Source organism: Haliotis rubra, unplaced genomic scaffold (assembly GCF_003918875.1).
Source record: "Haliotis rubra isolate DU_JTF1 unplaced genomic scaffold, ASM391887v1 Scf337, whole genome shotgun sequence".
Lineage (NCBI taxonomy): Eukaryota > Metazoa > Mollusca > Gastropoda > Lepetellida > Haliotidae > Haliotis > Haliotis rubra.
Genome location: NW_025767010.1, coordinates 128,624 through 141,411, shown reverse-complemented (window position 1 = coordinate 141,411; position 12,788 = coordinate 128,624). Strand labels below are relative to the sequence as shown.

Below are 12,788 nucleotides of genomic sequence, written 5' to 3'. Positions count from 1 at the left end.
ATTTAAGAGTCGCAGTCTGATTTTACACCAGTAAACCGGACTATGATGAATTTATCAAATTGATTTGGGATTACTGATTGTCAATTTGCTGGCTTTAAACGTTTTGTCATGTATTCCCGAACACTATAAAGATGAAACTAAGTGTTTGCCAGGCTTTTTGGAGGTGGAAATGGTTACTGTAGAGCTTCTAAATCATCCCCACTTGTACACAGAGTAGTAAAGATTGGACTCTTTATTGTAGATACCTGAAAACATAGTCTGGAATTCCACGTATGTTTGCTAAGAAATATTGTTTAGTTTCTGCTATACTTGTGTGCAGGTTAGATTTGTTAACATATTTCTGATCATTATAAGTTCATGTGTGTTTCATGTAAGAAATCAATACATACATGGGCAAAACCAACCACTGACACATGTCAATGTCTCATCTTGTGTAGAAGTATCAATTAATGTTGGCGTTTTACATGAATGAAAGGAATCCTACTGACCAAAGCCATTGATGTTGATTGCAATTTTCATGTGAGCATTTAAACACACTGGTGGTTGTTTCAGTTTCTGTGTGTATATATATGTTGGGATATGTATGTGAAGCCTCTTGGCAGCACAGCTATGTCAATCTCCCTGCTGTACATGGGCAGTTCATTTTGGACGGAATCACAGAAATCATTCTTACATTGTATAAACCATCACACTCTGTAGTCTCGTGGTATTTATCATGTATCATCTGTAAATAAAAATTTGAGTTATCTTTACAAGATATTGTACTTTTCTTGTTTTGTCAATGGGATGTTGTTTTCTGTTGCTCTACTGGCGGTAGTGTAGCTGAGTGGATAAAGTGTTTGGTCATCACACCAGAATTCGAGGTTCAATTCCCCACCGTGGTACAATATTGCTGAATATCGTTAAAGGTGGTATAAAACCATACCCACTCACACACTCTGTGGTTGTACTGGAGTCCTACTGATTGTGTTCAGAAAGTTGATTTGGAGGATGAATCCTTGTTCATCCAGATTAATATTCTTGGTATGTCAGCACAATACTGATCATGTGTTTTACAAAGTAAACATTTGGAACCTGCTTCACTTTGTCTTTCCTGCCACATTTAGCTGTGATTAAGCTGAAATAATGTGAAAAGTCGCTTAAAACTGACTACATTCTTTGGTAATGATGGTTCTGTTTTGATATCCATTTATTGTTGTGGGGCAGTGAGGTAGCCTAATGGTTAAAGTGTTCGCTCGTCACGTGGAGGGCCCAGCTTCGATTCCCCACATGGGTACATTGTGTGAAGCCCATTTCTGGTGTCCCCCACTGTGATATTGCTGGAATACTGGTTAATGGGGTGTAAAACCCAACTAACTCACTCACTCATTTGTTGTTGTGAAAGTAACCTGTGCAGCTCAATCTAAGCCACAGCATGTTTCTTTCTTCTGAGGCTGAAATTAACACATCAAAATGCCTCTGCTGAACTGAATTGAGCAGATAAACAGGGTATGAAACTCCCAAGAATTTCAGCCAAACCATTGGGCTGGTTAGATGTAAAACTTGCCAGCCCTGACCAAAACTTACCCGCCTGCCAATAATTTAGGTTTGACAAACAACGTAGTTTATCATCCAATTGGAATGCATCATTTGTTTTTACGAGTGAATTAATAATGATTTATTACCCTGAAATATGATGAATGTCTTCATATACATGTCTAAATTTTAACCCGACCGTCGGGCAGGTGAATTTGAGAATCTGGCAGTTCCTGTTGAAAATAACCCGTCCCGATCGGTCAGGCAGGCGGGTATTTCGAACGCTGAGCTAAACATTTAAACTTGCTGCTTGGCTCAGGACTGAACTGTGTAGATGTCTTGGTAAACATCACATCACTTCTGAATGTATGAGAACCTTCACAAAAAGGTTGTCTTGGCAGTAATGAACTTCCTAACACCAACTACTACAAGTATTTCCTGACAGGGACATTAACCGTGGAATAATTGATACATCTGCTGGACAGTGTAAAATCATTGGTTCAACCCCACAGCCACGACCAACAGATGGTACTTGTTAGGCTATCTGGTACTCGGCAAAAAGGGCCGTTGTTGCTGGGTGGGGTATCCATGTTAAACACTTGTCCCTTTCCGTAACCTCCAAGAAGACTACCGCCGGAGAGCGGAAGGTCGCGGGTTCGATATCGCGACCGCGTCATACCAAAAGTCGTTAAAATATGGTACTTTTTGGTCCCTGCCTGGCGCTCGGCATAAATGGGTACATCAAGGACTGGTCGGCTCGGAGTCAGTATAATGTGTCTGAGTGGGGTATTCATGCTTCACTGCGGCATGGTATCTCAGTGGGCTAGCACTATAAAACCAGCTTAAGTATGGGCTAGTACAAGCAGCCGCACATACACATGCACGTCGTCATATGAGCGAAATATTCTCAAACACGACGTTAAACCCAATTTCACCCCACCTCACCTCCAAGAAGACTAGTCCCTCCAATCGATACATACAAGAAACCTATCAGAACGTTGGGTTCAAATTCTAAATGCCGCGCAAAGAAGGAAGGGTGTACTTGTCTTGGGTAAAAATAATCCCGAGTACTTAGGGACCGTTCATAATTTATGGCTGTGTGTGTGTGTGTGTGTGTGTGTGATGATGATTTTTATGGAGAAGCATGTACAATGTGAATGACACCCACCCCCCAAAAAAGTAGGTGACCCCCGCATGTCATGTACAAAATCATTGACCCCCCTCCCCCTTTCCATATTTTTAAAGCATAATTTTTTAATATTTTTATGTACAAAATTGCTGACCCCCCTAGAAACGTACAAAATTGGTGAACCCCCTACCTCCCCAGAACAAAATGGGTGACCCCCCCTTAAGATCATCATAAACCACCCTAGCCATAAATTATGAACGGTCCCTTAAATCTGATATAGCAGTATGCGATTGTTTAATAAATCGTAAAAGACATATGTGGTCATTTTGATATTATCAGACCTATGTTGCCTAATTGTTAGGGCTGGGACGGGTGGGTAATGAGTTGGACCCGGGTATCCGTCTCAGACCCGGACCCGTTACGATCATGTGACTAATAGATTAAAGTATGTAATATGTTATTCTTTCATGATAAAAAGGTTGTATTGTCTTTGAAGATTTAGACATAATTGTGCAGTCACCTGTTTTGAATATAATGCGTGGATAAGATATTAGATAAACTTGAAATTGTCTCCGAGCTGAAGAATATATTGCTTACAAATTTGATGTCAGGAATTAACAAAACGGATATCCGGGTAGGGTAGGGTAATAGGGGGTGGGGTACCCGGGTAGAAAATTTGGACCCGTCCCAGCCCTACAAATTGTTTTTTTTATGGGGATAGAGCGACGAACAGTGAGAAATTCAAATATACGGTACATATGGGTTTCTCGTGTGTTTTCTCTGACGACGATCTTGCGTGCTTTCTCTGGAGATTTCACGTGCTCTTTCCGACATGCTGCGTATTTCCCACGCGGTCTGACGATCTATTTGGTTTTATATAATACCCATCAAAAGTTAAAGGTCACATGCAACAAAAAAATCAAACATAATTAAAACACAATTATCACTTATTCATGACATATAATATACATTGCTGGTTATGAAAAAACATATAAACAAAATTATAAGCCTACAATCGCTAATCAAAAGTGCAATATTGTGTACTTGGATTTACTTCCCAAGAAACGAAGCAGCCGGGATACCGAACCCAGTCAGAGCGGGTGGGTGTGCACTCAAGTGTAACGGCTGGTTCATTTGCAGACGCCCTCACGGCTCATTGTGTGTGTATATATAGAGATGTTGGGTTTTGTAAATACATGCTCATTTTTTGTGGTATAACATTTTGCAATCAACAGACATCATAACATGCCATGTGTACAAGTATCACACCTGCCTGTCTGTGTAATTACATAATGTGACAGAGACCGAACTCGGGCCATAAATCAATGCATTTTGTTTATGGTGTATAGCCTGATTGGTGTTAAGTTCAAATTGCATGTGGTCAGTGTTCGCAGTTGTGTATTGAATATGGTCATTAGCAGACAGGCAGACACACAGGTGTCAATAAAACAAGACATTGAGTTTTGTCTGTGACAACGACATATTTATATCACATTTAGAAATTGTGTCAACGCTAAATAATGACATTGCTTTTAAGTATCGAACTGAGAAAGTGACTCGGTAAGGAGAACGTGTGGTGAAATAGACAAATGAAATTATATAAATAGTTAATTTACTTTCAGAACATATAAAAAAGCTCGCGCCTGTGAGATATCAACAAAACATTAGAAAAATAGCTCACACCAAAGCCTTCACTGAGTATTCACCGGACAACCCGCTTCCAAGTTGCGCGAGCCTATTTCACTGCGCACGTGCTATGAGCACAGCCCAGCTGTTGAAACCACTTGAATTCCCCCCAAACGCTGGGGGAAAATTAGTGAATCGTTTGAACTACGATTTCGCACGTTATTTTTCAACTTAATAAGTTGAATTTGCATTTTTGATGATACCGAAAGGTATCAGAATCTGCAAAGTTGTACTTTACGTTGCATGTGACCTTTAAGACTCACTAGGGTAAATGTAGCCACTTACTTCAGTAAACTGTCCTAAACTAGATTTTGCAAAATATTCCATACTGTTTCAAGGTACTGTTTACACATAACCTGATGTGTTGTAAACAAATGCGTAACGTTGAAAAGATTATTGTCATGAGTTCAATAAATGCACGATATTTGCACATGCTTTTCAGCAATTTAATGCATGATCCCCGTGCAATTCATCTGCTTAAGGTTTGCATTTGGGATGTAATTGTAAATAGTTTCGAAACAACTTTAACCTAAAACACTGTGCTCATATTTCACTTCACTGGGGATATTTTAGTCTGGCGTTGTGGGGGTCTTTCATATTTTTTCGGGCGATGGGGTAGCCTAGTGGCGTTAAGTTTTACGTCGCTTTTAGCAATATTCCAGCAATATCACGGCGGGGGACACAAGAAATGGGCTTAACACATTGTACCCATGGGGGGAATCGAACCCGGGGTTTCTGCGTGACGAGGAAACGCTCTTACTACTAGGCTACCCCACCGCCCCTTAGACTTGCGACAGTCGTAGCTCTACGATAGCTTTGTGAAACAGGGCCCTGGTCTCGCCAACAGTGATTAATAAACGGATTCTCATGATATTGACAGTGGACAAAATGGAGTCTGCTTTTGGCATAGATTTTTATGAATAAGGAAAGAGCTTAGTGGCTTTTTTGTTCGAAGCTCTACCCGTTAAAGCGTCGGTTTGTGCAAAGTATTACGTATATCTTCACAAAGCTGGTGCTCAGTATTCAGTCAAGAGAAAAATGTACATAAAGAAGCATGTTCAATGTGAATGCTCCCCCCCCTAAATTACATGTACAAAGTAAGTGGACCCCCCGCATGTCATGTACAAAATCAATGCCCCCACCTTCCCATAATTTTTAAGCATAATATTTACATATTTTTATGTACAACATTGCTGACCCCCCTACCTCCCCAGAACAAAATGGGTGACCCCCTTAATATCCCTCACACACAGAGATTATATACGGTCCCTAATCATATCGAACAAGGCATTTCACCAAGTAATCTTTGGTTTCTGGATAAGGCTATTGCCGTGGTATTGTTAAAAGAACTCGCTCTTTACAGAATGAACATGAGCCTTGATTCAAATGATAAAACAGGAGTCCTGTCAAGTTTGTCTGTTACCCAACATACACATCCCGAAATATATGTTTTTTCTTGCAACATACACATGAAAACAAGTTGCTTTAATTAGCATTTTCTTACAAAACCCTTTATTATGTACACTACAAACAATAAAGTATGAATATAGAAAAAACAAAACGTAAAAGGAGCACAGAATTGTATGGCAATGGCAAACACAGTAATAATGCCAAGGAGTGTCTGAAATCACTGAGAGTCTTTCGCATGTATTAAAATGCGAACGTCTTACTGAAACACAGGGTTAAACATAACATTACAAGGATTACGAATCTCCTTAGTTGTTGAATTCATCAAAAGTCCGTAATGGTCATCGTCACCAGCGGGTGTGTGCATGTCAACGACGTGTTCAGTATCGGCGGCACCACGACAAGAGGAATTGACTTTCAATGTATCACAATCGGAAATACGTCTCGAAGCATCGTCGTCATCTTTGTAAGCCCCGATTGTATTGTACATGTCGTTGTCGACGCCGTCCTGACTGGCGACCTCAGACTCTTCGTGATCTCTCATTTCTTTAATGGATGCGTAGTCTGTCGCTTTGTCGTCGTCAAGTTCCTCAATGCCATGTCCTTTTCCATTGAATGTCATTTTAATGTCATCAGTCACCATGGAACTTGACTCAAGTAGTGATCTGCCCGTGCAGCATCCCCTCATTAAGTCGAAGACCCTCTTTGTACACACGAACGAGACGAAAATATATAAGCCCTTAACAACGCATAATATTACGAAAATGTACTTATAGATCTCTGAGTCCACCAGAACAGACACAAGAGCAAAGAACCAGGTGATTCCTGTCAGAATGGAAAGCTGTGCATACAGACTGATGCTAGACTTCTTGCTCTTCAGCTCAAGCTGTTCCTTGGCCAGTTTCCTCATGGTAAGAGCTGTTGCCACGAAAAGACCCCCATTGATAGCCATGATGATAGCAACAGGGACCCCGACTGCGAAAAGTACAGAGTAAAAGTTGGACACATAGCAAATGCTTGACCCATACCCCATGTCCTGACCATTACTCAGCCTATGGTTGACCGCCACGGTTCCAGCAACGATTGCACCAGGGATGATAATGCTGACGAAGACGTATAGGACGTATCTTTTTCTGTTGCTGTAACTGGCATGTCGTGATAGGAGGAGGTTCTTGAAGACGACGTACATGTGGACTGTACAGATGGACATCCACGTGAAGGAACTCAGAAGGAAGAAATGCGTTACTATTCCAGTCACCATGCACATCTTCGGTTGTTCAATTCTTGCACTGCCCAGTGTGTACAGCAATAGAGCTACTAGCAGTGTGAAGACGAGTCCCATTCTGTTCTTACCAGGAAGAGTCCTCAATGGTTTGTAGATGCAGTAAACGACGAATGTCAGCAGGAGGCAGATGAGGGTGAGAGTCAGACATACCATCGAAACGTAGAAGAGAGTTCCCGAGGACACGCTGGTTGACGAAAGGGTTACAGATCCTCCGCAGGTTGTTCCATTGTCAAATATCGCCGTGTAACAGACATAACCAGTGTGATTAGTGGAAGGTTCAAATTGACTGATATCAATGGTTTCATTGGAGCCAACACGTTGCATTGTGTTAGTGACCTCATCATATGTGTAATCGACATCTTGGAAGACCTTCACTCTGGGACACTGTAGAGTGGCTGCGACGTAAAGAGGCTTGTTGTTCTTTGTGAAGTCGATGATCCTACCGACGTCAAGGGTGTAGATATATGTTTTCTCGTCTAAGGTATCGGTAGTGAGCCTTGGGTAGGTGGTGTTGTCATCAGGATCTGTCCAAACCGGCTCCGCCATGAATGTGACATTAGAGACGCCAAGTTTCACTGACCAAACCGATTCACGCAGTTTCAGAAGTTTGGATTCCATCTCGTCAATCTCGCTCTCCCAGTTGATCAGGAATGTTGTGTGGACAGAAATGTACTCAACTCTGCTGGGAGAAGTTTCCGACTCTCTATTGACATGAGCCTTGAATCGAAAAAGTCCAAATCCGAATGAATCAATGCCCAGCACTGGTTTAAGGTGGTCCTTGAGTTGGCCTGCAGTGGTGGTCAACCACGTCTCGATGTTGTCGTTCACCACGAGGCTTGCCGTGGGTCTGAGGAGTACCTCTGTGTAGTACACCATTCCTTTCGCCGACCTGATGACTGAGAAGCAGGTGTCATCTCTGAGGATGCGGTCCCCCGTGCACTGTATCTGGCGACACTCCTCCTGCAATGCAGTATACACATCTTATATCAACATATCTTTAAACTGTGTATTTCATGGTTTTTGAGGATTATCAAGAACAAAATCTTGTCTTTCATTTTGAAATAAATGAAATGACAATCACATAAATCTAATAAAAATTCAGGTATTCAGAGCACGTTGAACCGGTTCCTTTGGCATCGCTGTTTATTATATCAATGTATTCAGGTTGGTCAATATATAGGTTTGGCGAAATGAAAATGAATAGTTCCTTCATTCCATACATTAGGGTAGCCTTATAGGACAAAGGTTAACAGAAACGTCCAAAGTCCTTGTTTCTATGCATTACCTTGGAACTTCGGGAGAATATACCTATTTGGTGGTTCTATTGTAGAGGACTATATATAATATATTTGGTTTCTTCTACAAATGTCTTAGAGATGGGGGACACATTCGTCAGGGCTGTGGTTATAATAATGTTTTCTTTTCCAAAATGTCCAGGTACAGTCAGAAAGATGTATCCATTTATATGACTTCTAGAATGACCCGTGCAGAAATATTCGTCAAGTATTGCCTTCCCCTAAACTACCAAGGTGACACGCCATGGCACGACAGAAATATTGCTCAAAGCGGCATTTAAGGACTTATTTTAGCATTCTCACGCTAAGTTGATGCCATCTTTTATGCCAGCACCTAGTATCCTCACTATTTAACAGTGATTCGTTAAGGCATACTCATGATAGACACTTGTAAATCCTCTCTGCTTTAGGCAGAGCCTACTTATGGATGTGAAAAGATTTTGTACTTACTGTGTTGTTGTTATATATTGTTCCCGCTGGACATTCACAGGACAGAGCTGTCGTATGCTGCAGCATCTTGATGGCCTCGGGATCCATCACTACAGAGAAGGGGTAGGGCATGTCGAACGGACAGCTGGGCATTGGCAGGAAGTTATCGTCAAGGTCGCCATGGTTACACATATAGCAGAAGACATTCCGATAGGTATTCCCGAACAGGTGAATCGGGGCGGAATACCCAAGGCAGCTATTTTCTGTTGTGGCATTGTATTCCTGCCATTTGCCTGTGGTGTTACAAGACGACGTGATCTCCTCAACGGGCGTGTAACATGGCCTCATATTCGTGTCTTTTGGCGGGTGCAGGAAGATGGCGCAACCGATGTCGTCGATGAATGTCTGTATGATTTGTTGGGAGGTCATACCAGGCCTCAACCAGACAAGCTGGGTACACTGGGCTTTGATTGACCAGAGTCGGTACTCTGTAGCACCGTTACATTCAGCACAGAACTGGTTCCGATACAGCTCCGTCTCTGTCTCAACAGGAACCCACGAAGTGATGTTCATGTCCGGATTTTCGCAAAGCTTCACCAGCTCCTCATCAGTTGTGATGGAACATTTTTGGATTGAATGGAAAGCGAACTCTGCTTTCTTGTCATAGATGAGTTTGAAGGCATTGCTATGGCATCTATATCGGGATGGGTGAAAATTTGGGGTTCCCAAATGTTCCAGAGCTTTGTCCGCACAGCAGTCGCCATATTTGTCGCACTGGTCATCGCAGTGGCAACCTGGACAGATGCGGCAAGATCCACTGTTTGTTACGTTGGATTTCGAACACATGCGGTCCTGCCCGCAGAATTTCTCATTCATATATTCAATGTAGATCCTCTCGGTTTCTGTGAATGATATTTCGTCTGCCACTGTCGTCATTACTAGGGAGATGACGAAGACGATGTGTGGGTAGACGACGCGCATCATGGTACGCGGGGACACTGGTCGCTGTCAAATGAAATAAACAAAACGTTTTCATACAGTTGTGTTTGTGGAAGATGTCACTTACAGTGTATTTCTTGAGAGGTGATTTATTGATTCATCTTACGTGAGGATGAAAGAATTAAGAGCATTTCAATATAAAATGAATTAGAACTCAACTTAATGACTCACACAAAGCCAAATAATTGATTATCACAGTGCGTTACAATGCCCAGTGAGCACATGTAAAAAACTTGTGTAAACAGGAAAAAAACCTTACCCAAAAATGATAGAAGATTAATTAATGTTTAAAAGAAGTTAAATCAAGACGATGTTAAGAAGAAACTCCTTCCACAAGTAATGAGAATATATTTTCAGCGGCAAGAAAAACAAACGTCGCCCATTGAATCAAAGCATTAACAGTCAGCATGATCCATGTTTACCTTATTTAATCAGGTAAACTGATGTTACTTGCGGGCTTTCTGAGGAACTTCTTCGAAAGGTAAGAACGAGTCTTGACACTTCGCACGAGTGTCGATTAATGAGAGAAATCACTTTCACGACACTTTTATGTCAGTCGCCATGTTTGTGCCCCGAGGCTGACGACGTGCTGGACGTCAACGATGCGAGGCAGGACGCGCGAGATATGCGGTTATGACGTTGGAGGTTGTAATAAGTATTAGTAGTGTAAGGTACAGGGATGAACAGAAACAAGTACCATCAATGAGTTTTGGTGAATGCGTTAATTTGGAAGGTATTGACATTGTATCACCAATATCGCGTTAACCTCTCATTACCCGTTGGATAGAATGTTGCTTTTGTTGACGTTTGATAGTGTCAGCATGGAACGTATAATCCACGACGTTTTTGTTGTGTCATCGTTGACCATGTGATCCAGTGTGTTTCAGAGTGCCAACTTTGACCATGTGATCCAGTGTGTTTAATAGTGTCAGCCATGGATCCAGTGTGTTTATGAGATCCACGACATGTGATCCAGCGCGTGTTTAAGAGAGTCATCGTTGACCATGTTCCAGTGTTGTGTCATCGTTGACCATGTGATCCAGTGTGTTTCAGAGAGTCAACATTGAACCCGTGATCCTCTGTGTTTAAGAGAGTCAGTGTCAGCATGGAACGTGTGATCCACCATGACGTTTTGTTTGTGTCAACATTGACCATGTGATCCAGTGTGTCATCGCTGAAGAGTGTGTTTAAGAGAATCAACATTGACCATGTGATCCAGTGTGTTTGTGATCCAGAGTTTAAGATGTGTCAACATTGACCATGTGATCCAGTGTGTTTAAGAGAGTCAACATTGACCATGTGATCCAGTGTGTTTAAGAGAGTCAACATTGACCATGTGATCATCTGTGTTTAATTGTGACAGACAGACAGACAGACAGACAAGTTTATTCTAGTAAAAGGCCACAGGCCCATCATACAGTCATTTGCATATGATATAGATAGTTTAGTGCACATGCTGTGTAAGAGGAACATTGCTAATGCGCTGAAGTACATGATACAGAAAAATACTGACATCTCTTATGATACAATCATTATGTGTTTTCATAACGTTAATAAAATTGGCATTTGGACCAAAATCAGTCAAATATTTCTGAATATATCTTAACCTTAAATCTGAAAAACGTTCACTCTTAAGGAGTACATGAAATTCGTCTTCAATAACAATTTTGTCATCCAATTTACAAAATAAACATAATCTCTTTGTAATTAACTTTATTGTATCTTCCAGTTTCAACAGCTAAATTAAAATTACCACATCTAAATTTAGAGAGTGCAGATCCGAGATGTAAAGGAATATCAGAATTTAAATACCTTTCCACATTTAAAAATGTCTTAAATTGGGAGTAATAAAAACATTTATTAGAATTTTGAATTGAAGTGAACCAACATTGTTAAAGATTAACAGAAAGTCTCTGCTTAAACAAGGATATAAAATAATCAACATTGCCAACATCCTGACTGATCCATGCATAGCCAAAACCATACTTAAATAAAATATTTCTGACACAAGGTGCCCAAGTAGTGCTGCCAACATCATCTAAGGACTTGAGCATACTATAACAATGTTTTGGCAGTCTATTATAAGGCATATACAATAGGTGGCACCAGTATTTCATTACTTTAGTCATATAAGTAATTCGTAGAGGAAGTCTGCCACAATCACCAAGAGCCATGTTATTACAGGTAGATTTACCAACTTTCAAGAAATATTTACAAAATTTTACCTGAACAGACTCAATGATGCTACAATAGTTAGTACCACAAATCTCAGACCCATAACACAAAATAGGTAAAACCATACAGTCAAAAATCTTAAACAAGTCTTTACAATTTACTCTTCCCATCTTTTTTTGAAAACAATTTACAGAAAATAATGTTGCCTTGTTAGCTTGAGATACCAGACAGCTTTGTGCTTTACTCCATACAAGCTTTGGTGTAAATACAAGTCCTAGATATTTATAAAAGGATACAGTTTCAATAGGATTACCATTATAGAACCACTTTTCATATTCCCGTAATGGCCCACCATTTCTAACAACAAGAACTTTTGTTTTACTAAGATTACTTGAATGAGTTGATGAATGTCAACATGGAACGTATGATCCTCTATGTTTAATTGTGTCAACATTGAACCCGTGATCCTCTGTTTTAATTGTGTCAGCATGGACCATATGATCCACGTGGTTTAATAGTGTTATCCTGGAACTTATGATCCAATGCGTACGCCTATACCAGCGGGAGCAAGGTTCGTATGATCCACGATGCTAATAGTGTAAGTATTTACTGTATGATCCACGATGCTAATAGTGTAAGTATTTACTGTATGATCCACGATGCTAATAGTGTAAGTATTTACTGTATGATCCACGATGCTAATAGTGTAAGTATTTACTATATGATCCACGACGTTTAAACAAAACGATACAGAACTAAAGTACTTTAGATACTGTTTTGAACGTATGATTCATAATTCATCAATGATAACTGGGGCGGTGGGGTGGCCTAGTGGTTAAAGCGTTGGCTCGTCACACCGAAGACCCGG

At 40.8% G+C, this 12,788-nt stretch overlaps 1 protein-coding gene across 1 annotated transcript; it reads right to left on the bottom strand.

The window, feature by feature from the left end:
* Positions 1-5,996: 5,996 nt before the first annotated feature.
* LOC124284467 lies at positions 5,997-9,727 on the bottom strand. Its single transcript, XM_046720550.1, has 2 exons — positions 8,768-9,727; positions 5,997-7,982 (listed from the first exon to the last, which is right to left on the bottom strand). Exons 1-2 carry the CDS (start codon positions 9,725-9,727, stop codon positions 5,997-5,999), a joined length of 2,946 nt encoding a protein of 981 aa, XP_046576506.1.
* Between the last annotated feature and the right edge of the window lie 3,061 nt (positions 9,728-12,788).

What these genes read in the sequence shown, in the direction of transcription:
- LOC124284467 (XM_046720550.1), bottom strand. Translation starts at nt 9,727, where the DNA reads ATGCGCGTCGTCTACCCACACATCGTCTTCGTCATCTCCCTAGTAATG. An exon ending in CAATATATAACAACAACACA is followed by an intron (nt 7,983 to 8,767) that starts GTAAGTACAAAA and finishes ACTGCATTGCAG; the next exon opens with GAGGAGTGTCGCCAGATACA.